Source organism: Larus michahellis, chromosome 10 (genome assembly GCF_964199755.1).
Source record: "Larus michahellis chromosome 10, bLarMic1.1, whole genome shotgun sequence".
Lineage (NCBI taxonomy): Eukaryota > Metazoa > Chordata > Aves > Charadriiformes > Laridae > Larus > Larus michahellis.
In genome coordinates this window covers 14,336,417-14,362,709 of record NC_133905.1, presented here as the reverse complement: position 1 = coordinate 14,362,709, position 26,293 = coordinate 14,336,417, and the positions used below count along the sequence as shown (strand labels likewise).

Below are 26,293 nucleotides of genomic sequence, written 5' to 3'. Positions count from 1 at the left end.
AATATGAATTACATCCTCTTCGTTGGCTACGTAGAGGTTTCAGGGCAGCTGCGTTTGAACATAAAATACTCTGGGAAGCTCAGGGTCCAGAGAAATTAAATTAGGCACCCAAACCTCTTGGCCTTAATCTGCTTATATAGTTCTCCTTTTCCTGCAGTAATATTTTGAAGCTGGATTCAGTTGCATGTTTGCCGAGTGTTTTAATAGTGTATACTGAAGAGCACCAGCCCCCCGAGGGATGGTTTGCTGCAAATGAGGCACCGGAGAGCTCAGCCGAGCAGCAAGGAAAGAACCAAATACTGAGCAGTTGACTCCTGAAGTTACCTGGAGCTCCCCAGCGCGGGGAGGGAGTGCTTGTCCTCTGGAAAACGTCAGCTGAGGACTGTGCCGGTGCGTGGAGGCAGCAGGTACATGCAGGTTTATTGAAGGCCAAGGGGATGCCACACCAAGGACATACGTGACCAGAGCCCCCCCGACCACTCGACATCGTGTGGAGAGAGACGCTGCTAGCAGTGTGGCTGCGTCCAGCCCCATTCCCGGGGGACTGTCTGGCTGTATTAGTGAGCTCCTGATCCAATTCAGAGGAAATTGGGTAATTCTTCTGTTTTGGTGGTACAACAACAGAGGCGAAGGCTGAGGATGTTCGTGTTGCTCTGTTAGGAGCAAGGTCTCTTCCCTCCCGTGGGAACGCTCAGAGTCGAGGCACTGCTTCATTTTCAGCCACTGTGATCCATACCTGTTACCAGAGTATTTGGCATCTGGGCACAGCATGGATCTCTAAGAGCCACCCCAACAAAAACTGCTGTGCCTTTTGACAGAAATAGGTGACAATGTGTTTTATTTTCTATCAGAAGGGTAGCATCCATCCCTAATTTGTTGCTGGTTACTGTGACTTCCAGAGGTGCCTGGCATGGCATGGGAATGACGTGTCGCCATTTAAACCTCAAACGCATGGATTGGGGTTGTTTCTTCCCGGTCCCGCTGCGAGCGTTCATCCCAGGCTGCAGCAGCTGGCGCACATCCTCTGTATTCTCTGCGGGTGCTTTGGTTTGCAGGGATAGACAAACATGTAATTGCGTATAGGGTGTAGAAGCCTTTTTTTATTATTATTATTATACAGAACTCTTCATATGGAACGTGAAGGATAAAAGGGTAATTTCATGCCTGAAACCAAAAAAATGAGGTATGAACTCTTCCTCTTGCTCATGTTTTAGAGCAGTGGATTTGTAAATGACCTGCATTATTAGGTTACACGTAGTCCCTAAACACACTGCGGAGTCTTTGGGGTTGTTCACATTAAATGATCTCGTTCAAACCCGAAAGTAGTCAGTACTCCAGTGATCTCTCTTCTTTCTTCCCTCCCCACCCTGATCTTTTCTGATACGTTAATTCGTGCTTGGAATCTAGTCCAGCAGAATAAGCTGCAGTAGGAAAAGCTGCCGTTTAAAAAAATCTGCCAAGAACTTTTACTCCAATTGTGAGCAGAAACCTGGAACTGCAGTTTTTAAAGATGTAGACCTTATTTAGATCACTGCAAATCAGTAACTCCACTGAGGATGACAGGATTTAAATCCCATCCACCCTGCCTCCATAACTGAAATCAAAATTATGGTTTCAAGTGATTTTTGAAAAAAATCCATGTTATAAAATCCACAGCAAATGTTTCACAGCTGCTCAGAATTTAAGGAAAGTTAATACTTCCAGATGCACTCGAGAAAAATCTCATTTACCTGATTTTGCGCCTAACATACCACTGAAGTTAAGGAGATGTAAGCTCTGAAGTCATTTAATTGCTTTTTAAAGTTTTACTTAATGATAAGTTCCAGCTTTTCCAAAGTATTTATTTTCATGTATTTCAAAAACTGTTGTTCCGACTCTTTTATTAGGATTCAGCATTCCTTTGGTCTACTTGACATAAGTATACAATAGTACAAATTTTATGGTAAATGTCCTTTACCGTACTAGGAAGAAAAATGAGTCTTTTGTTGCTTTCATACCAGCAGAAAACGTAACAGAGGGTCATAATGCTCATGGATAACGGGGGATGCCATCGCATCCGTCATCTGACTCTGAGTGACCGGCAACAGCAATTGAGGGCTCCAAACAGAAGCGGCTGAAAGAAAAACAGGCTAAGAATTAGGTGAAGGGTAAAAAGGTTGGCGGTGAAAGCAGGTAGCTGCAAAGTCAAATCCAAATTAAAAGTGCTTTAGGGTAATCTCTGGAGATCTCGTGGTGACCGAGGCTGTACAGGATTTGCCCTTGGAAGGCAGCAGGGCGCGGGGCAGGATGAGCCCAGGGAAAGGCCAACTGCAGAGCAAACCTACCGGAGTGGGTGGGTAACAGTCCTCAAATGTAAAAAAGCTGCAATAATTGGAAAGCGCAGAAAAGGAGAAGATTAAAAGATTGACAGTTCAGGGGAAACACAAAACATTCACTTCTGTGCAACACTGCAAAAAAACGTTACCTAGGGGTTTTGGTAGCGGTAGTATTTTTTTTTCAGGGTTACAGTGCTGGTATTTTAAGGAGTGTGTGTAACAGCGTTTGCTGTCTCCAGCTCAGGCACTCTGGGTTTTCCTGAGGAAAGAAGTTCCACGGTAGCACGGTCACCATGCCCTTCGGGCTCGGGGTTTCCATGGCTGTGGGCGCTGGGGCTGCGGCGGTCGTGCTGTCGGCGCAGTGAGCGTGAGAAGGCAAATTCCAGTGGCAACAGAAATTCATGGCGTTCATTTCGGTGGTGGGTCGTGGAGCAGGATCACTGTGCAACAGCCGGCTACTCCCAGTGTGGTGGATGGAGTGGGAAACAGCTCCTCCGGCACCGGTCCCATACACCCATGTGCTTTTCCACCACGACTCGCCCGTTGGCACCCGTCCATCGCGATGCTTCGCAGGATGGCACAATGATTAGGAAGAGATGCTCCCGGTGAATTGTCCTCTTCCCACACAGGGCGCATCGGCTGCGGTGGAGATGCTGCAGAAGTAGCCCCCAGCTGCTTATCCCGCTTAATTTCAGGAATTCCCTTGCAATGGGTTGTCCTCAGCCTTGTTTTCAAGCTTGCTAGCACAAAGCAAAAGGACATGCCTATTTTGAACTCAGAAAGATGCTCCTTTTACCATGTACGTCCCAGCTTGTCGGTGGCATTAGGGCAAGTTTATGCACTTCTCGCTGGATGACCTATTTCCAGTTTTAACCCGTTTATGAAACCAGCGGTCCAAACTGTTGGCCTTTTCTCTTTGTAACCTTCTTTTAGTAACTAAAGTACATATTCACGAGGCAAGGCTGGGGGGCACATCGTAGCTCTATGAAATTATCGGTGTATTTCTGCACTTTATTCCAAGACTGTGCCCAGTGTGAGTCTCGACTCATGGGTGAAAATATCCTCTCTCAATCCAATAGGATATTATGATTTAGGTGAGGAAATGAAAAGTGGATTTAGCTGGAATACTGTATACACTTGAGTGAGCTATTTACTCTTCGGGGGCCTGAAATATTTTATTATTGGGCAACCAAGTGGAAGTAACACTGCAGAAGTTTAGTTGGGTATGAAATACCGACTCTTACGCAGCATTTCGAAACCGTTAGCCAAATGAAAGGTAACAGTGTTTTTCCCATACTGTTTTTAAAGTGGCCAGTCTCAGTCTCGGATTCTGAGCAAACTGGGGGTGTGTTTTTGTCTTCAGTGAACAGTAGATGCAGATACGTTTTGAAGGCAATTAGGCAGAGATTTTTATTTTTGCTCACAACAAACTGCAAGCACAAAATTGCTGGCACAAGGTTGAAGGTTATTTACTAAGATTATATGCCACATGGGATTAATCTCTTACCCAATTCTTTTCTCTTATTAGCAAAATTTTAAATTTCCGGGGGATCTGTAGAGAATTCTAAGGGGTCAAATCACAAGGCTGGGAACAGTTGGCGCTGGTGGCTGTGTGTGCGTTAACTAGGTGCTTCTTGCTGCTGAGCTGCTCTCAGGGAACCTGCATCTCCCTCCCAGAGTCCCAGCACCATCAGCTGCCCTGAAATATTGCGGATCAGCACATCCCGGAGAAGTGTATGGCTGTCACGAGGCCATTTTCTCCTGCTGTTCTTCAACAGCATTGCTCTAAAAAGATAACAAATGGTATAAAACTGCCAGATAGGTCTGCAGGGAACAAAAGGCCTGTTATTTCCCTGGTGGAAAGGACCACGTTAAGCATTGCTTTACTTCCCAGCTGCTGTTGGCGATTGCTGATCAAACTGCTGAGTGCTGCTTCGTCCTGCTCCGTGGCCACGTGTCCCTGCCACCTTCCCTTTTGCCAGTCATTCCATGTCTGAGACTGCCCAAGCTGCAGAAGGGAGAGCCAGGTGGAAACAAATCCCGCCACACACACACAGTTCTCAGTGCGGTCTGTCTCCACCAGCAGGGACCGGTGGATATGAGCACGTTCAGAAGACAAGGAGACCTCAACGGTGGGTGTAATCCAGGATGGGAGGTGGGGACAGGCAGGAGGAAGAGCAGGATCGCCGATTTTTGCGTGATCTTTGTTACCGTTTATGTCCACGTGCTGCTGGAAGCTGAGAAGGTGATGGAGAAAGGCGCTTGCTCTGCACCATCTGACACCTGTTCAATTAATTATTTTCTAAAGACAATTTCGTGATGTCATGCAAGTTGGAAGTCGTAATTTTGCTGTCAGCCTCATCCGCACTGTGTCCTTTTGTCTGGGAAAAGCAGAGTGAATCTTCGCTGCAGAAGAGATCTCAGTTTTAATTTATCATGTCTGCTATAATAATAGAGGCAGTTTTAAGGTTAGAATAACTAATAGACAAGATGATAATTATTGCTCTGAAGCTTTCCTGGAGAAGAAGGAAGAGGAAATTTTCCATTAACATTAAAAACAAATACAGGCGAAGGTGACAAATAAATGCTTCCACCACGCTACTTCTCCATGATCAAAAGACACTTGCCTCATCCCAACATCTAATTGTCACATGATTAAAAATGTATGAGATCTTATGAACATACAAAAGATTGTGTAAAGCAGCATAAGTACTTGATTTAAATGCATAATTAATAGCTTCACTCAGCTTTACGTTGAAACGCAAGATCACCAAGGCATGTGTCCAAGAGACGTGCTGAAGTTTTTTGCACCAGAGCAGCTTATGCTGAGAACTTTTTCACTTCTAGACAGTTGGCTGAAGGGGAAAAAGAAGTTTGAAGCCATCTGTAAATTTGGGGTGGGGTGTCTTTGAGATATTTGAGAAGCAAATGAGTTAAAAAACTTCAAACAACCCCAAAACCCAGGCACAGCCATTATTTTAACAATTAACTTTTACTTACCAAGAACCGTATTTGGTATCTAAAAACATGTAAAAAGTTGCACATTGATAGTGGTCATAAAGCGTAGAAAATTCTGTGCTTGCTGATTCGGTATCTAGTGTCAGTGTCACCACGTCCTGCACCAGACCCCCCCCTCGTGTGCAGTCCCTGCGGAGAACTCCACGGAGTCAGAAAAGACAACGTACAAAGCCTCTGTAGGTTCAACTGGAAATGATGCATTTATATTATACCCAGTGCACACATAGAAATACCGCTGCTTTCTGAGGTTTTGCGCTTTTACCATACTAATTCAGTAAAATACTTAGAGTACTGGTTAGTTTTAAGCCTGTAAAAAAATACAATTCAGTATTGAACCCAAACATACTATTTTCTTCTTAGTTTCAGCTATCTGAATTCTGCTTTTGAAGGTAAGTTAATCCAATTCATTATTTTTTTTAAAGTATATGCCAGGATTCAACTGTTTTATTGCAGTTTGGTAGCACTGAGTTGTTTTTTTTGTCCTAACTGATCGTAATGACAGCTAAATGTCAGCTTCATTTATATCTTAGCTCAGAATATAAACAGAAAAGTATACAAAAAGGAAAATGTTTTGTTACACACTCTGTGAGTTATTTTTGCTGTGTATCTTACGCCAAACAGTTTTGATTCTGCATGTGACTTACAGTCCAAAAGCCATACCGATACATTTTTCTGATTAAATTATTCTCAATATTTTGCATGTAGTGCAGAGAAAACACTGCTATTAAAATAAATGCATACAAAAAAATTGGAACTTTGTTGAAACGTAATTCCATCAAGGAAAAAACCACAATATTTTTATATAACATTTTGGATATATTTTATGTCAAAACATTATCACCAGTCAAACTAGTGACACCTAAGCCCAATACATTATTGTGACTTCTAAAATAAAAAATCAGAACAAAACTAAATTTATTATAGCTCTGCTTTCATTAAACACCATGTGTTGGTGATTTAAACACAACAAAACTAGTATTCTGCAAAAGTGTCTACTAAATATAATAAAAAGAATAAGAGAACAATTAACATTTAGTCTGTTACATTAAAAAATTGGATGTACGTGTTCCTATTGCCTGTTAGCTTTACCTAAGCCTTTTCAACTACTCCAAAAATAAAAAAGGAAAAAAGAAAACTCGTTGTTCAAAGTCAAAAACATTCGAAGCAGTTGATACAACATTACGGTACAGTCAACTAACATCATTCAAGGTCTCCTTTTCTCAGCGTGCAAGTCCTCAGCCCAGCGTTACCAACCCAGTTCCGTGCCGGTTCAAACCCGGGTGTTAGCTCTGCGAGACACCGCACTCTACTCATGGCTTCGGAGGAACGGGGTTGTGCTACTTTTGAATCCCAGGGGATCCCCAGCCTCTCATTAATCTTATTCAGCACTGTAGTTAGAACAGCATTAAGTTTAGCACAATAACTAAAAAAAAGGAAGAAGAAAAAAAAAAAAAGAAAAAAAAGGAATTGGAAGCTAGGTGAAGCTGCCATTTGTGTCAAACAATTGCGATACGCTATACTAAAAAATTCTGAAATATCCACCTGTCCTCACCGCTCTGCCACAAACTAGCAAAGTCAAAAATACAAAAGTCTTCAACTTCTCATTTTTGCAGAATAAAGCAAAAAAGTCTTTGTGCTCCTTACTACCAGAAGCAAAATATCCTCTGAGTTACCACATGTAATAGCTTCTGGATGTGTCGACTTGGGTTGGCTTGGTCTCTGCAGAACCATCCTTGTCTTTGTCACTGTCACCTTCCCAGAGATTAATTAGTGGAGGGTAGAGCTCATTCAGTGGGATAGAAGAGGTCTTTTGCATATATTTTTTCAATGAGTGGTGGTAGTTTTTTCTCTTAAATCTTTTTGCGATATAAACAGAAATGGAGGCGAGGCTAATGACGGCAAACATGGATCCCATCACTGCTGCGAGGGCAGTGCTGGTTTCTTGGTCTGAAATATCTAGCGCAAAAGCTGCGTTTTTTGTTGTAACGTTAACGCAGGACTTCTGTGTTTGCTGATGGATATTGGAGACGGTTAGACACACTTCGTAATCTGTAGATGGTTGTAAATGCGTGAGGTTATATTCATGTACATCAACCGGGACCCTGGCAGTGTACGTAATGTGAGGGTTGTCAATCTTCATAGTGGCCGATGACCATTTTAAATTGGAAGTCATGACGTTGGAATTAACTTTCCAAGAAACTAAGATGGAATGTGATTCAGCTTGCTTAACGTAGATTTTCAGAACCTGGGTACCATCCAGAAGCGTTCCGTTCACCCGGATAGTAGCAACCCTCGTGTCAGCCCCTTCTATGTTTTGGGCAACGCAGGTGTATCTCCCAGAGTCTTCAACCTGGATGTTAGAGATTTCCAAGGTACCTTCACTGCTCAGCTTGTATTTATCAGAGAGACTTTCAACAGTTACTTTATTGCCCAGAGGAGTGACCCAGTAAATTTCTGGCTCAGGTTCTGCCATGGCCCGACAATCTAAAAACACCGTCATGCCGACGTCCAAGTTTAAGTGATTTGGAAAGGTCTCATGAGAGATCATTGGAAGACATTGTTCGTTTGAATCCTGTATTAAGACTTCCTTCACCTGCTGTCCTCTGTATTCTGGAGGCATAGCGCAAAACATGGATAGAGGTTCCATGAAACGGATATTGGTTTTGTTGGAGTTGATCCAGTGAATGACACAGTCGCACCTGAGCGGGTTACTGTGGATACTGATCTCACGCAGGTTTGGAAGGGATTCCACAGTCTTTTGGTAGACTGCATTCAAGGCATTGTTGTTCAGCATCAAGCTCTCCAGGGCAGGAACGTTGCGAAATGCCAAACGATGAATGTAAGACAGCTTTGGATTGTTGGTGGCTTCAAGCTTTGTAAGTTCAGGTAGGTTGTCCAGCGCGTACCTATCAACAGAAACGAGTTCTCCCATATTATTGATTCCAAGCTCTTTCAATCTGAGCATGTTTTTAAAATCACCTTCTTGAATTTTATGAATTGGATTTTTGTTGAGATCCAGGAATTTTAAATTTGGAACTTTCTCAAGTGCAAGCTGAGGAACTTTTACCAACTTGTTGTCATAGAAGGAAAGACTTTCAAGACTATCCAGGCCTACCAAGGCGTTGCCAGGAATGTCTGTGAGATACATACCTGCCAAAACTAGACTCCTTAAATTTGAGAGCGGTTTGAAATTCATATCTAGTATTCCAATCACTGGATTTTCTCCAATCATGAGAATCTCTAAGTTAGGAGTAGAATCAAACCAGCGACTGTCAATAACCTTTAATTTGTTGGAGTTGAGATGTAATCTCAAAAGATTCTTCAGGCCGGAGAATGCATTTGCAGAAATGCTGCTGATCTGGTTGTGATTTATATATAGCTCCTGAAGGTTGCAAAGGTCTTGCAAGCAGTAGTCAGTCATCTCCGTTATCTGGTTTTCCTCCAGGTGCAAAGTAGTAAGTTGAGTGAGATTCGAGAGCCCCACATCTTTGATACTTGTGAAGTTATTTTGTGAAAAATCCAATTCTGTTAAATTAAAGAGCTGTTGGAGTTCATCTGTGGTCTTTGCAATGTTGTTGCTTTGTAACAGAAGGACTTGAGTGTCACTGGAAAGATTGCTGGGGATTTTTGTTAATCGAAGGTCATTGCAGTCAACTGTTGTGGCTTCCCTGTACGTTGACTGGGGTGTGAACCACGGCCTGATTTCACATACACAAAGCTGCGGACATTCGTTGCTCTGTATGGAAGACTCAGTTAATGAATTCATTAGCAATTCTAGCACCAACTGGCAAACAGTTAAAACAACTCTGAGCTTCGCCATCCTGGGCAGCTAGTGAGCTCAGCTCCCTAGCCCCTCAGAACAACAGCAGATCGAGAGGGTAATTTGTTATCAGGCAGAAAATGGAAAGTTGAAAGTTTAAGGTGAAAGGCTTGGACATCCAGAAGGTGAAAGATGATTTTCTGAGTTTAGAGAAGACAAGAAATGCTCTGAAGGCTCTCAGATGCTCCTCTGTGTTCCAGAATCTTCTGCAGATCAGCGTCTGCAGAGGTTCCTGAAAATAGATTAGGGTATATGTTATGCTCACCTCATATATAGTTCACATATTATTTATTTTCATCATACTTTGAAGAAAAATATCTGAAAACAATCATCGTTTTAACATTCATCTCTCTTACGAAACCCCTGATCTGGTATAGTTAAGTTATGTAGGGTTTGGAACTCTCTTCTACTTAGGATTTACATGAGAAAACTCCCCGATAGTTCCCACGCTACCATAACAATGTATGCAATCATCTGAAAATAAAACTTTCGGATATCTTTCAGTTTTACTCTGCAATATTTGTTTAAATGGCTTGAGAAATGCTAAAGATTGATCAGAGCGAAATCCGGCTGGGAGCCGGGGTGCCAGAGCGGCCCCCGAGGCTCAGGTTCCGGGAGTGTGGAATTAAGGCTCAGGAAGATGTTGGTTTATAAGTTTCAAGCTAAATGCATACGAACTTTGCCAAAATTCATCTGAGTTAATCAAATCGGTTCCAGATAACAGCTTAGATTTAATCCAGCTAAGCACCAAACAATAACAGTAAATTCGATTAAATGTTCTGTCCTTTTTTTAGCTTTGTACTACGTTGTCCGTCATACGTGAACTGTTCCCCAAAATTCCAAATTGCTGTGTAAACCACACAACTTCTGTCTTTTTATCCTGAAGTTATTCATGCGAGAGTATGTTTAAAATAACCCAACAGTGCCCAGCGTACCTCAGAAAATCTGCTGTGTCGTGGGTCTTTAAACATGTATTCAAGGAAAATCTAAGCTCTTAGTAAAATTGTGCTCACTCTTACTTTATTGTTATCTGCAAACCTGTCTATTAGGACTGCTGTAAAAAGTACGGGTACAGTTTTGAGAGTTTGTGTCTGTGTAAAAATGTGCAATCTGGGGCCCGTGCAGTTCAATACAGCGGCTGCGCGCGCTCCAGCACGGAGGGGCGTCGAGTCGGTGATGCTGATTTTCTCCAGCGTGTGGTTGTGGAGGCGATTTCCCATTCCCAGCTCTATTCCTCCTGGCTCGCTGGGCACACCGCGATTGGCGGATAATTCCCAGGGAAGGTTGAACAGGTTAGTGCCCATGTTCAGCAAGCTTTGAATGAAACACAAAGCGTTCGCGAGCAAGGCACGTGGCCAATCTGAATAAGGGCTGAAAGAGCAGACCTCGTGAAATTCGAGGCAACACTGTAAATCTCATGCTCTGATGACCGCACTTGAGGTTTCTCAAACAAAAGTTTTGTCTTTCTCTGTATATCCACAAAATAATCCAGTTGTGCTATACCTGCGACAGAGTACATTACAATGATAACCTGTAATAGCAGAACGCAGGAAAGAGCATCTTTTTCAATTAGAATGGAGTGAAGCCTCAACCTAGTGAAAGGCCACAAAAGGTATTACTATATAAAATAGAACTACATACAGCTTTGAAAAATAGTTTTAAAATAGTCATCTGGATAACAGTGACAGGAATGCCATTTATGTAACGGTTTTACTTCAAAATCTGATCAGCATATTAAATAATAAAATTACAGTATTTTATTTCAGATTATGCTATCCTGCGATAAGTAGAACACACCAAATAGCATTTTTATTTTGGTGTGCTGTTATTTGTTCTGCGGTTGTGTTTTGGAGGAAGGGAGAGAGGGGTGTTTGACCCTGGGGAGTAAGATTTTCTTTCTGGTGTCTGAGACTTGAATGAGAGCTGAGGAGATCGTGCTGAAGGGGAAAAAAACAGATGTAGAACAAACATCCCTTCTCAAATAACTTTCAACTGGTGGAAGAACTGAGTAAGACACTAACTGCGTTAAAAAAAAATAATCCTAATGGCACGGTAACAGTATGGAATATATTAACACAGAGTGTTGAGGAGGCCACCATTCACTGAGTTACGCTGACTTTAACGGCTGCTTCTCTCAGTGGCTGACCCAAACTAGACAGTTCGAGGAATACTGACGACATCTGAAGTTTAATTGATTCAATTCCAGATTTTTCAGATTATAGTGTTTGCCAGTTAATAACGCAGGCAGTGATTTCACCCAGTAGCGATGTTCGGCAGGTACTGGAGGTGCCTAGAGCTGCTGCTCCAGGCGGGCTGTCCCCGTGGCAGGGACATGTGGTGGTCCAGCTTGGCAGCCTGGGCTCCGTGGCCATGTCTGGGGACAGCAACCTGCACCAGGCCAGGTGCCACTACCAGGGGCAATATTGCTCCAAACAGTCCCGCCTTCGGAGCCTGTAACTTCTTTTCTAAGCAGAGGAAGAGAAAGAAGTCCATGCCTTATAAAGCTGTGGGCCCTAATGACGGTTTAGTACCGAGTTAGCTCTCATGTGGCTACAGGAATCGCGTCAGGCTTTAAAAATGAAACTGCCTGAAAAAGACTTCAAAGCATCTTTTAAAATATGTCGGAGCACATCTAGATTTTGAAAAAAAATTGAATTTGATCCTTCCTTTGTGGAATATTTATATTCTCTTACTTGCACGTTACATTTATTGTTCATCCTGGGTAAGAAGGCATTTCTGGTTTTATTGAATAGAGTCCTGGGTTTATGATCACTGTAGACATACGATTTTACAAGTTACTAGTGACACTTTCTCTTCTCTAGCTATTTTCTACTGCAAATGGATTTAATTTTCTTTAACTGGGAAATGTTCTTTAGAAATGACCTGCACATTACTGTCTCCAATCTCCCCCAGCCCAGGGCAGCTTGGATGAAGCTATAAATGAAAATCCAGTGTAATCAAAAGTGAATTCGGATAGGCTGCAGACGCCCCGGCCCCTTCCGGTGCCGTGCTTATGGGGACGGCAGCCCAGAGGCCACAGCACGAGGGAAAAGCCAAGTCATGGACTTCTGCTTTAGCTGCTGCTTAAGCTATAAAACCCCATCCGTCGCGCTGATAAAAACTGAAGCGGCAGCCGTTAACAATGAAAAAGTGCACTGCAAGGTTTTGTATAACTAAATACCAATGGCTGCTTTTGCTCTGCAGTTTGTATCTCTGTATATGATATGCTTCACCGTCCCGGCCCTCATGCTCCTAAGAAGAAGGTGCCAGCTCTCTGAGCGGTCACCCACAGCCGTCCCTTTCCCCCTGGATGTCCCAGCTTTCCAGTCTTCGCAGCATTGGCAGGACTGGTCCCAGACACCTCTGTGACACTCAGTGTCCAAAGGAATAAAATAGCACAGTGTTTTTCACTGGAAGACTGTATTTCTCAAATGTTAGGACTTCAGAACCTGACATGAGTCTATCTAGAATTATAATAGCACCTTTCCGAATAAGAACTAGGCAAGATATGTGTGTAGGAAATCTTTCTTTTTTTTTGGTGGATAAGTTGGAGGACAACCAGGTTTTGAAACTAAAATCTGTGACAGAATGCGGTTCCAAATAGCCACCGATGGATACTCACCAAGCCCATATGGATAAACCAGGGATGGCTCCTGGGAAAGTTCCCAGCTCTCACTGGAGTCAGTGAGACGGAATTGAGAAGAATTTAGGGGTCAGTGTGTGTCCCTTCCCTGCTGGACACCGCAGCATTTTACCCAGCGAGATCCCTTTTGTGTTAACTTGTTCTTTTTCTCATACAAAACTACTCCTGTGTTGCCGGTAGCTGAGTGCAGCCCAAGGCACAGACGGGTCAGGGGATGGGTTCAAAAGGTTCTGGCTTCTGGCGGCCAGGGAACGTTTCCTAAAGAAACACCAGTTGTAGAACAGGGGCAGAGCAGTGGCTCTGGGCTTTTTGGATTAAGGAAGAATATCGGTCCTCAAAACCTCCCTTAGGACAGAGTCATATCACAAAAAAAAATATTTTTTTTTCCCCTGAAAATGGTATTTGATATGGATGATGTGATTGCTGGCACTTCTTTTAATTTTGTGTTAAAAATTTCTTTTAAAAATACTGGGTAGGGAAACGTTCCCTAAAAGGTAAGGGGGTATAATACCTTTCTTTTGGGAGCTACTGAGTGTGTAAAGGATAGCTTTTAGCATTCTCTGCCTTCCCCCTCATTTATTATATTTCTATTTTCTAGTGTACTAAACCGCTACCACAGTCATAAGAGCTGTTAACTTGATATCAACAGAAATAATGGTTAATTTTATGAGAGAGATATAGAGGGAATTATTTTACTAGGGGCTAAATAAATGCATTTTCCATAGCACGTCTCAGTACCTACTGCGTTAAGAAACCACATTTTTGTCAGCAGACTGGGCTATTGGCGTGTTCACGTTTCTTGCAGACAGAAACGTGAGCATCGTTCCTGCCTCTTCCATCTTGGAAATTCAGTGTGGAGGGTTTGTCTGTGGCTTCCCATTCTGGCTAGGTTGCGAAAACTGCTTAATATTGGTTATTTATTTGGCCCAAGAAATCATAGTGGGGGAGGATATTTGGTTATGGAGCAGAAGATCCTTCATCTCATCTGTGGGGTGGAAGGAGGTGTGTGCTGGCAGCCGTAGCCTTCTCATGGTTGTTTGAGTTTGTCTGGTTGTGCAGGTGATCCGAAGAAAAAGTACGTTTAAGTCCATAATGCAGTAAAGAGGAGACTATGAAGGGACAATTGTGAAATGAACTGTTCATAAAAAATGTTCATAGTTAACTTGCTAACTAGAAAAAATAGATTTTAAACATTTTCCCTTGGTAATAGGAAGACAAAATGTTGTCGCTTTTGTGACAACTGTATTAATGGTCACTATTAAAAATTGATGAAAAAATAAACATTATAGTTTGCACATGGATATTTGGATGTCTGATACTACCACAGAAAATCTTCTCTCTCCACAGTTAAGTGCTTCATTCTTGCAAAATTTCTTTTCTATTGCAAGGAGACTCAGTACAGGTTTTGGTTGGCAGCCATATAAACTAAATGTGCCTCGGTAAAAGTCTGAGGGATCAGATACACGAAGAAAATTACCTTGGGCTAAGACAAGCAATTTATTTTGCACTTGCTGTGAGCCAGAAGCACATACTGATCCCCAGCACCTTCCTGACTCTCCACAGAAACATTTTCATATATTGAGCCTAAGTAACGGAGCTAGTCTTTCGGAAAATTGTCTGTTCTGCTAATGTTCTGCTAATGACTCGTGCAGCTTTCTTGTTTCCTCCTCATCATCGTTTGGGAAACTACTGCCATATAAACACTCTCCGTCATCAGGCAGTTCAGGAAAACTTGTCCTGGGCTGCTGCCTCCTGGATTCAGGTGGGTCCCAGCACCCATGCCCAGGGTTCCAGGGCCTGCTGCAATGACCAGTAGTGACAAGGCGTAGGAACTGGTCAGACTCCAGCTAGAACATGGTGAGCAGAAAAACCAAATTCAGACTGGGATCAAAACAAGAGAGTTACTCCATAGTCAGGGAAAGGAAGAGCCTGTTCAGACAGAGGACACTGAAAGAGGTTGGCTTGGTTGGTCTGGCAAAGATGTAGCCTGAAGAACTGCTTAGGCTAGAAGTTGGAGATGAACTGGCCCATAATGAGCTGAGGTTGAGTTCATTATGGTCAGGTTAAGACAGTTTGACAAGTTTAAGGAAAGGATATTGTATGTTGGAGGTGACAAGGGACATGTCTTGCTTTGAGCTTCAGCAGGGCCTTTGCAGTGCTGCAGCCACCCCTTTTCTGTAGAGAAGAACTGAGCTGTTGGTGCCGTACTGCAGGTGGACAATAACCTTTGGTGGTGCTTAGGGGAGAGAGAGGCACTAAAGTAAAGAAAGCATAACACAAAACCTGCCCTGAAACGTTGTGTTACTAAAATCGGGGCTCACTGCAGTCAAGAGCATCAACGACCTTGTACATCCCAGAGACAGAGGCTGGACTTGGACTTTAACAACCAGGGTATTTACAGCTAACCTACGGAATGGGCACCTTTCCCAGGAATCAAATTTACAAGTGCAATCCTGTCTATTTAGAAAAATATTGAGGAATCAAGCCTGATGGTAAGCCTTTTATACTGAGGCTTTGAAAGTCTCCAGTGTCATCAGGAAATAAGCTATTTACAAGCCTGAGTTGTATAAAATACAGAAGAGTCAAGCTGAAAATGATGTGAGTCAGCTGAAAGAGCATACCAAAATCTGAACGTGGGAGCTTGTTATTAAAAGCAAAGACAAAAACAATGGCCTACAGGACGTGTAATAGTGGTATGAAAGCTTCAAAACACATCCTCGGGGTTTTATAATATTTAAGGTTTGGGGTTTTTTTTCCCTGCAAACAATGCCTACTTTTCCTTCTTGTCTGTACACACATTCCATCAAAATAAAGTCAGTGTTTAATTTTAGGGAAAGCTCTGGCGAGAAGGCAATTTGCTGTATTTCAGGACAACCTTAGCACGCTTTATCTGTGTTCTTTTGAAAAATACTAGTCTTATCTCCACCGAAGAAACGCAAAGAGCATCCTATTCATAATGCCTGCACTGCAGAAACAGCATATTAAATCTTGAAAATTTGTAATTTATTGGGGTTTATTCTTTAGGCTTGTATATCTGATACAATGTTTTTCATTAAAATATTGGAGTAAATTTGCAGGAGAGAGAAAAATTCTTTTCATTCATACTCTGATGTGGAGTACAAGGTGGTAGATACCACGCAGAGCACAGCTACGGTACAGTGATGGCCCAGGAAATCAGCCATGGAATTGCAACCCAGCTTCTGTCATCTGTTTGAAAATCTCTTGCAAATTACCATTAACAAGTCGTATTAGAAACATCAGGAATAATAAGTGCTTTCTAAACAGCGGGTTGTCAAATTATATAGTCTGTTTGGTTTTTTCTTTCCTAAAGAAAAAAACTCATAAAACCATTTAAAAGCCTTGAAAACCTGAAAGGCAAGATGTGTTTGTACAATAGTAACATTCTTACATTAGAAACTCAAATTATTATCTACTTTCTTACTATGTTTGTTTTAATGAAATAAATTAATCTTGGGACAATATAGGCCGTTCTTTTGTTGCCACGACTCCAGTTTTCATGCCCTGCTACGCAGGATGGGCCCCTGTTCAATATGAAGGCAGTAGTAAAAGCTTTTATTTCGTTTGATAGAGAAGAATCATGTCTGTGATTATTATCTTCATTCCACGCAATTACCAGATAAAATTATTTGACTAAATTAGCTTTCCTGACAGTCAACCAAGTAACTTCCACTGTCGGGTTAAAAGCCAGTTTCATGAGACCTTCCGTGCAGCGCTTCCCTTCTGCATTGATGGGGGACAAACCGCTGGTGAAACTCTTCCATTTCCACCTGTACACGCTGTAATGCTTTCACAACCTTCTGGGTATTTTAAATGCAAGGGAGAATTTAAACCTAATTGGTTTTAGCTTGTACAGTGTCTAAAATTTATGGAGCATCACTAATTTTGGAAGATCTGTTCCAACTATTTTTTGCATTTAGTGTATCTGCAGGCTGAAGAATGAAAGAGGTCCAAGACTAGAGAAATACTGCTTTGTCTTCCAGTCATATTTAAAGAACAGAAATGGAATTCAGTCTTGGCATACTTGGGATCTCAGAAGCACATGGAAGGATCTGAACATCTCGTTACCTTGGGGGCACCTGCCTCATGAGGATTTCATACTGGAACAACTCGGATATCTCTGCTTCTTACTATCTATCAAAATCGGTACAGTTCAAATAAAAATTAAAAAAGAGAAATAGCTTTAAAAAAATGAACAAGGGCATTAAGAGATTGGGACGGATTTTGGTTTTTGGTTTTTCACAACTCTGAGAGCCGAGGCAGCTCGGCTAGTGGAAGTGAAGTGTTAATAATGATGAAGGAAGGAGCATGTGAGAAATATATTTAACCATGAGAAATATGGATGCCAGAACTCCACAGGATTTTCCTAAAGCAACAGAAAATCCTCTTCCTCTCTTTTTGCTGACTGGCTTTCTGGCAGTGTGACTGTTTTGCTTCCTACACAGTTCTAGCTCGAACTCCAGTTTTCTGAGTCATTGAGGATCCCCCACAGTTGGGAAAGACCCCGGCGTGTCAGTAGTTGTTACTACCATAAAGGATGCCAAAAAATCCTGTGCTAGAAATGGTAGCCAATAAATAAAACCTGAAATGAGTCAGTATGTATTTGTGAAATCCACATAATAGCACTGGCTGTAGGAAATGTATAAGACTTTTTATTAAAAAATTATATGTATGCATGTGTGTGTATGTATATGTAATAAGCCAGCCATCTATAGCTTCAACTGTTTAAGCAAGAACAAAGGAAGTTCTTTTTCTGGTCCTTGTTACACTCTACTTTGATAATTCCATTTCCTGAGGCTGTACTATGTGTTTAGTTTTCAATTATTAGTGATTAAGTATTGAACTGTATTTTACTGTTAGCCTACATCTATATCTACATAGTTTATACCTGTAGTGTGCGTACACAGACTTCAGCCCTTAGAACAAAAGAGACTTATTGATTTTTTTCCTAGGAGTTACATGCTTGCAAGATCAAATTTTCCATTTCTGAGCTATATTTACCTGTAAATGTTAATAAAACCATATATTAATTGACCAGTATGGAGACACCTTACTGTTCACTCAAGGCTGTGAACATACTGACAACAAAATAAATGGATTTGTCATGGGAGGTGCTGAGATCTAATATAAAGGCTGTTAGCACCAAGACAAGATTTGGAAGTCAACCAAGTTGAGATGGGACAGAAGTAATTCCATTAAGTGGCCACAGATTTGGGTTTTGGTACTACTCTGAAGTCAGGCTCTACTCTGATCTAAGAAAAAAGGTATTTTCTCTCCAGTTAGATAGCTGTATTACATGACCCTTCCCTCCTTCTTTTCACAAGTCTTTCCGCACTTTTGAATGGGCTTCTATGTGAAGTTTTTTCATTTTTCTGAAGACATCCTTCTTCTCTTCACAAGTGATAACCCAACATACCATTACACTGTACTGAGAAAATACATGTTTTATGGAGTGTATCTTTTCCGTCATTATTGCATCCCAAAATTGCTTAAGTAGTATTGCGTGGAACATAGAGCAGGTCCTCTGCCTTGTCATCAGGAAAGGAAGGCTGAGTCAACTGAGAATGGTGAAAATGTTAATAGCCTATGTTCAGCTATTTCTCTTAGTCTCAAAATTTAGGTGATACTTGAGATAAACTTTGTTTCATACAGAAAACAGCTCACAATCTTGCTTTGAGAAGTTCATGAGATGAAGAGAGAGAGAGAAGTCATATTTCATGAATTTGTGTGTTTAAGAATAGACCTATAACTTGTTCCTTCAGCTTTAGTTCTCAGTCTTGTCATGGCAAAGTCAGCAGTTTTTCCACAGATGGGTTTATTTCATAAGTGCTTGCAAAATATAGAGGTACTAAAATTGCTGCCTATTGCAGAAAAGATAGGAGAAGTTATTTCTCTCAAAATTTTAAGTTATTGATGCTTTATAGATAAAGTCTTTAGCTAATTAAGGCCATTCATTCAGGCACAGTAGTGTTTAATTTGTATATACAAGACTTATTTCACTTAAAGGGGGCAGAAAGATAAAGGAAAATGTATTTGCCAATGAATTTATAAAGAACGCTTATCTGGTTTTACTCAGTGCCTTATACTATGATAAAACCATTTCAAAGACCCGTTTTCAAGCAGCTATTTAAAAACTTTTCCTTTTGCAACTGGTTCACTCAACTGCTTCTTCTTCTATGGGTAAAATCAGTTGGTTTTGCAATGCATTTACAAGTCACTGCGATGCCTATTATGAATGGTTATCTCCGTAACTATCAATATTTATTTATCTTAAAGTGATGGATCATTTGTAATTTAAAAATTTAGCAAGGCCAATCAGTAGCTTATCTGCATCCTAGTAACTACATGCAGCATAAGGTATGCATTTAGTAGGTATCTTTGGACTTGATTAATCAAATAAATCATATAATGCATGAAATAACAGAAATTGCAAGATTCACTATATCAATGATAAACACTTTCAAATTACAGAAAGACAATCCAAGCTTTGATTGATATTTTATAAAAAAATTAAATGCTATTGTACCAAATTTTAGACGAGCTCAATAAGTCTCTCCAAATAACTTTTATGCCTTTCTTAGACGTTCCTTAGTCTGATTCTTCACCATGTTGCTGACCCACCCCTGAAAGTTACAGCAAACCCAGGCTTGGTCCAAGCGCACCAAGTCCATTGGACTGTGGACAACCGCGGGAGCCGGGAGTGCCCGGGCAGCTGAGCTGGCGTTGCGTCTCCTGGAGGCAGAGGGACCCTGTGCGGGGCTCATCGTGCTGCTGCAATTGGGAGTTAGCAAGGGGTTTAGTGTGAATCCAATTTTTACATAAAGACAAACTCGAAAGATTGCATTTTGCTTGATGACTCAAGTTATATTGACTATACAAAAGTAGTTATATAACAAATAAGATTAGGCATTGAGGAGTATATATATATAGAATCATAACATGGCTTGGATTGGAAGGGACCTTTGAAGTCCATCTAATCTGACCCTCTGCCATGAGCAGGGACATCTTCAAGTAGATGAGGTTGCTCAAAGCCCCATCCAACCTGGCCTTGAATGTTTCCAGGGATGGGGCATTCACCGCCTCTCTGGGCAACCTGGGCCAGGGTCTCACCACCCTCAGCGTAACAAATTTCTTCTTTATATCTAGTCGAAATCTTCCCTCTTTTAGTTTAAAGCCATCCCTCCTTGTCTTATCGCAACAGGCCCTGCTAAGAAGTCTGTCCCCATCTTTCCTGTAGGCCCCCTTTAAGTACTGGAAGGCCACAATAAGGTCTCACTGGAGCCTCCAGGCTGAACAACCCCAGCCTCCAGTACAGAGGAGGAACCCAGGAAATGTTTCCCATGAACTGAAACAGCCCCTAGTCTTCTCCAAACTATTAACGTTATCTTTAAAACCCGACTGATAAAATAAGGACTAGTGACCTCTGGTGAAATACTCCAGTGAAAGGCACAAAGACAGCAGTTACAGCGATGGAGATCTGGGTTAACGGCATTGTCAGTGGTGGAGTTCCTCCAGGTTTGAAAGGTATTTACTGAACACAGGGGAATCTGATTTTGGTCTTAGCCTTAACCTTATAATGTCTTTGGTATTGAATATGTGTATATGAAACCAGAACTTGGTATTTCTAGAAGATAATATTCGATAGACACACAAGGAGTGTCACACAGACACACGAGACACATCCTCACAAAAGCCTGCTCTGTCCCAGTGTCAGCTCTGCCATTTTCAGCCCTGCCCTTGACTTTCAGACCTCCTGCTCGTCCACAAAAGCAACCCTTTTGTGATGAAGCAAGTCACCCCCAGCTGATGATGCTGGTCTCAGAAGTGGGATGTGCCCGGCCAGGCCTGGGGGCCCGCTGGGACCTCCCTGCCAGTGGTCGCGGGTGAAACAGGGCTGCACTGTCCAGCTGGGGCTCAGGCTGCCGGCAGGACAGGGAAGCGATGGCTCCCACCCACCACAGTGGAGGAACAAGCTGGTGGGGTAGATCCTGCTCTAGTCCTGCTCCTGGAACAGCACGGCATGAAGAGCAGCACCCACCCTGCCACCTGCCTGGGGTTTGGCTCACTGCGAATGCAAGAAGAGCCCTCTCCACACAAGCCGCCGGTGCGTTACCCACCCCAGCTCCTCCCCAGCTTCATGGGACGTCGCTGGGGGCAGGCGAGGGGCTGGACCTCCCCGAGCCGATGGTGGGAGCAGCCGCAGGGTCCCTGCGTTCACTAAGGACAGAGTGACCGGTGAGAGGCAAACCCAGCCAGATACCTTCAGGGGGCTTGGCTTCAAGAAGCAGTTGGGACTCTGCTCTAATCAAAGCTGACAGATGAATAAATTGCTGGATTCACCAGAGTTCGTTATATTAAATACCTGGAAATGAGTTGCTGACAATCCCTAACATTTCTAAATAAACCCCATAAGTAATCTTTGTCTCCAGTGTTAAACAGACTGCTTCGGTTTGTGAAGTGGAGGGGGAAAATACTGTCCCGTGTCACCACAGAGGGCTAAAGGGCGGCACCTTCAGAGGGAAAGTTATGTGGCAAGACCATCGTACCCAATAAAATAAGGGAAAGAGCTGTTTCTCTACAGCGCTTTTATAACTGCTGCGCATTCTCAAGACAGCATCCTGTTAAATATTTCAAGACCGTTACTTACGATGGCTTTGCCCTGCCATTCTTTAAGTTAAAAAGAAAAGAAAAAAGGAATAGGTATCTATTCCATCTCAAATACTTGATCTTTAGAAACTGTGCTGCAGGTAAAAACCAGGTCCCGTCCTTTTGATAGTTCAGCCAGCTAGAAAGTCAAGAAAATATTGGCTTGTATCCCCAAATTAAGATCTTATCAATTAGAAAATGAAGCTATAAAAACATTTTGCGGTAGAATTCAAGAGCAGAGACTAATTCTCTTCCCACTGATGCCAAAGACTTCTGCCGTCTTCAACGGGAGGAGAATTAGGCCAATACAGAATAGGCCAATCCAGTATTGTCCTTCAGAGCCATATGTAGAAAAAAAAGAAAGATAACATCTAAATAGCAACCCAAAATTTGAATGAAGTTGCAGGGCTTTGAGCAGCAACAAATAAGGGTATGCGGTTTAGAAGGACTTTAATCTGGGTACCTCTTAAACCTGTGTGGGGGCACGTGCCATTCCTGACCTTATGAAGTCCATTAGTGGAGGACTTAAATTACTCCGCTACAGGAAAAGAATGAGACTGGAAAAAAAATAACTGACTAACTCAAGAAACAGTCTACTGAGGATGTGCTTATCAGAGTAGTCCTTTGATTTCTCTTGGCAGAATTTAAGCACTCTGAGGCTTAGAGAAACATCGTTATTTACTAGTTTATGACATACCAACAAACTCCGTTTCTAAGCCAACTCCCTGATTTCTTTACTCTTGCCCATCCTTCCTCCCATAGTGGGCACATGTTAATTGTAGAGGCAAAACCAAGTATGGGAGTATTTTTCAGTGTGCTTTCTTGGGTTCCTGCAGATGCTGCTGCCAGAGCGGGCTGGTGGGGGCTGGCTCCTCCTGCCCCCCAGGCCCCCCCCGGGCATTGCCAACCGCGTAACACAACTGGGAGAAAATGGTTTCAAACTCAAAAGTTCTGTCTCGTGTAGACCTCACTGTGCTGCAACTTACTTTTAAGAAAGACGCGTTTTGTGTTTGCCATAGCATTTAAGGCCTGATCCTGCTAATTACCTCCCTGCTCTTGAGTGGAGCCTGGAATTTACGATTCCTGGGAGCATCCCACATCTCCCGGGGTGGCATTTCCAACTGGGAGAAGGCGCAAGAATCAGCTGTCGTGAGGCTGAGATGCGGGTTCCCCATCAATTAGCATTATATAAACAGAGAGAGGGAGAAAAGGATTTATGTGCTTCCAAAAACTTTACATAGATTTTCTTCAGTTCTGTGTCTACAAAATGTCTGCCAGGAAAAAATCTGGAGCTTGGCAGGATGAAGCCTCACACGTGTATTGTTCGTGTAACTATGGTAACCTACAAATGCCACCAGTGTTTCCATTTCATACACAAATGAGGGGACAGCTGTGGAGACCACATGTCTGCCAATGGAATAATATATGTGAACTAGGATGGCTTGGTCAGAAAATTACAGCTCATTTATATTAATCAGGGCTTCAAAGAACAGTCACCTCCATAGTTTAAAAGTGCGCAGTAGAAGAAAGTGATTTTTATTTCTGAAAATGTTTGGCTCTTCAGTAAAGATTTTCAGCATCATGCTACTTTTTGGGTTGAAAAAAAAAATATAATAAATGCTGTTAACAGCCTGCTCTTCTATAAACATCACTTAACTTTTCATCTTTGGTTTTGTCTTTTTCTGATGCCTGATGCTAGTCTGAGCCTGACACAAAGCCTGACCTGGGACCACGCGTGCTCCAAGGCGATCGCCTGGGGAAGCAGCAGTCCCAAAAGAGGCAGAAATAACATGGCATAGAGCTCTAACCCATCTATCAAAGTGAAACCCCCCTCTAACCCCCCCCCTTTTTTTTTTTAAATTCATTAATATCATTAACAGAAATAAAAGCTTCAAAACAATTCATACAAGAAATTAAAAAGAAAAAAATCAAAAGTTATTGTTTAAATAAACTTGGAGTTTATATCATCCCTAAAAACAACAAAAAATATCCGTAGACTCAACAATGCAAATAAATTACCTTTTCAGTAAATATTAAGCTATGCAAGCTGCAGTACGAGTAATACTTGACTGGGGTTATGATTCATCCAAGGTGCTTTAAGTGTCCCTAGAAAAAAAATTAAAATAATGAAGAGCTGGTACCGCCGCCCACCTTGGCAGCGGCCAGATGCAGCAGGAATACGGCACGCCGATTAGCAAAAGTTTTCCCTGGCTTCTGCAGTGCCACGATACTGTATCGAAGTCAAACAAAAGGCTGCAGCATCTCCACCTCTGCGCGGGCTGCATCCTCCGCCACCGCGCCTCGCATCCCGGCGGCAATTAGCATTTCTTCAAATACCGGGGGGTTCTTAGTGTTTGCTTATGATACGATGACGAAAGCTTTAACCGATGCCTATTTAAATGATCGCGTTTACTCCGCGGGGTTGGAATCGCGTGCACGCGTGACTGGTTTTAAACCAGGGCGTCCCAGCTTCCCAGCTGGATCCGTGCCTGAGCCCTGGTAAATCAGAATGAACAGAAGTTTCTTTTTACAGCATAAGTTTGGATGCGCTCAGCATGAATATATTCATGGTAATTAAAAAAAAGCCAAAAAATTCTTTCACAGTTAACATTGAAAACTTTGTATCCTTTTATAATTTATACAACTTGATACAAAAACCTATTTCCTGTAATAATCAGTGTTATTATTCGTGTCTGTTCTAGACAAGTGGAAAATACTTTATAGTCATCACAGTCTATTAAAGTCCAAAATGCCTACTAGGATATATAGTTTTATAGGGACTACATAAAATTTTATTCTGGTAACTTTTAACTGTCAATGCAAAAGTTAAACTTCAGCTCTTGCAAAGCGCAGGTTTCACCCTTCAGGGCCGTGCTCTGACACACTGCCGCAGCGCAGGGGGACAGGGAGGGTGGCCGGGGGGAGGGGGGGGACAGTGAGGGGGTACACAGGGTGACAGAGCCCACAGCCTGATCGGACATCACAAATGCGGTGCTCTTAGCTACTGTGTCACCTGGCAGGCTTCGTGCTTTGTTTCTTCTCTCTCTCAGTGTGCCTGTCTTTCACGTGAATCTAAATCCCAACTCGCAAGAGTTTTGGCCGTACTTTGGTAGGACCTTCAGGCAGCAGTTGGGAGCGATGCCCTACGTGACTTTGGTCATTTGAAGCATCTGCAAGATCGCCTTGTGTCATCTAAATTACTCTCCATAAAAGGTTTATAGTCTTGTTCAGAAATACCGACTTCATTTTATAGGGGTCCTTTAAGTCTGTACGGACAGGACTTAAAGGTTCACAAACTGTTTTTATCGAAGAGATTCATGACTTAGGAACTATCGCGCAGCTCCAGGACAAAACCATCAGCATCCTGTGCGCGATCTCCCGCTTTCGGACAATGTTATTTTCTGCTTTGAGTTTGATTCTGTTACTTCGCCTTCCATCGCCTGGTGGGGAAAACGCACCGAGCCGGCACTAAATAACTTAGGGAAGGATGGAAAATAGCAGGCCAACATCTGCTGCGGCCCTCCCGGTAAGACCGAGCACAATGCGAGCTCTCCCCCGCCTCCTCCAAAGGGGCTTCCCGAGGCGGGGGCGACCCCCCGGCCCCTCCAGCAGCCCCCACTGAGGGGGGGCCAGCGGGGCCGCCGGGGCGCTCGCCCTTTGTCCCGCTCCGCGCATCTTTGAGGCGACCGGTTTCCAAAAGTAAAATAATAATAAAAAAACCGAACAACCCAGCTCCCGGTGCAGACGGAGCCGCGGCCGGAGGCGGCTCCAGCCCCGCTCTCCGCCACTCGCCGGGCTGCGAACGCCACCGAACCGCAGTGCCGGGAGGTGCGAAGCGGCCGCTCGGCCGCGGCATCGCCCCGGCCCCGGGAGGAAGGTGGCGGGGGCGGCGGGGGCGGGCGGCCCCGCTCACACTGCGCCTTTATGCCGCTTTCTGAAGGGCTATTGTTACACTGGAGCCTCCTTGTCTTTCCCCATTCCTGCGGGTGAATGGATGAGGCGAGACATCTGCCGGGATACGCTCCCATTCGCATGCAAATAGGAGGTCGGGGACGCTGGCAGCCCTGTCGCACAGGCGACACCGGCCCCGCTCCCCCCGCAGGTACGCGGCCACCCCCCCCCGCCCGCCCTCCTCCTCCTCCTCCTTCCCCCGGGACACCGAGCCACGCGGTCCGCAAAAAACACCGATTCACAGCAAAACTAAACCCGGGGGAAGGGGGAAAGCGGAGCGGCCGGAGAGCGATGCTGCAGCTCCGCGGAAAAACACCGCATCCTCCGTCCCCATCGCCGGAGCGCTCCCGGGGCGGTACGAACCCACCGCCCGCAGGGAAAACCCGCTGGAACTTTGCCGGCAGGGCCCGGTTCCCTCCCCCGCGTAGCTCGACGGAGGCACTTACCGGCTACCGGCGGCTCTCCCCCGGGGACTGCCCTTCGCGGCGCATCCGCGGATCCCACCGCGGTAGCGAATAACGGGATTGAGTCCTTCTTCCCTTTCCTTCCTCCGGGAAAAAGGGGAGCGGCGGCAGATGGATGCGGTGCCGGCGTCCACCGCCCGCTCTGTGCCGCCCGCCGGCGCGCACCTGGGTAGGCGCCGCCGGTCAGCTGACGGGCTGCGCTCCCATTGGCTGCCCAGGCACCATCTGCGCGGGGCGTGGTCGGGGGGGCGTGGCTTGGGAGGGCGAGGCGGGGGCGGACGCCCCCGCCACGCCCTCCCAAGCCACGCCCCCCCCGACCACGCCCCGCGGAGGGCGGTGCAGCTTCCTGCTCGCCCATGGATCCATCGTTAGGTTTCAGAGTTAACAGCTCCCAGAAGATCAGCTGTTCATAGACTCA

General features: G+C 43.7%; 1 protein-coding gene across 2 annotated transcripts; it reads right to left on the bottom strand.

The window, feature by feature from the left end:
• Positions 1 to 280: 280 nt before the first annotated feature.
• Positions 281 to 26,029, bottom strand: LRRN1 (leucine rich repeat neuronal 1). 2 transcript variants are annotated; one of them, XM_074602753.1, is made up of 3 exons: positions 25,858 to 26,029; positions 23,480 to 23,566; positions 281 to 9,385 (listed from the first exon to the last, which is right to left on the bottom strand). In XM_074602753.1, the coding sequence occupies exon 3, from the start codon at positions 9,151 to 9,153 to the stop codon at positions 7,003 to 7,005; it is 2,151 nt and encodes a 716-aa protein (XP_074458854.1). In that variant the 5' UTR covers positions 9,154 to 9,385; positions 23,480 to 23,566; positions 25,858 to 26,029; the 3' UTR covers positions 281 to 7,002. The 2 variants fall into 2 exon arrangements, with proteins under 2 accessions (XP_074458854.1, XP_074458853.1); XM_074602752.1 differs by lacking the exon at positions 23,480 to 23,566.
• Positions 26,030 to 26,293: the final 264 nt, after the last annotated feature.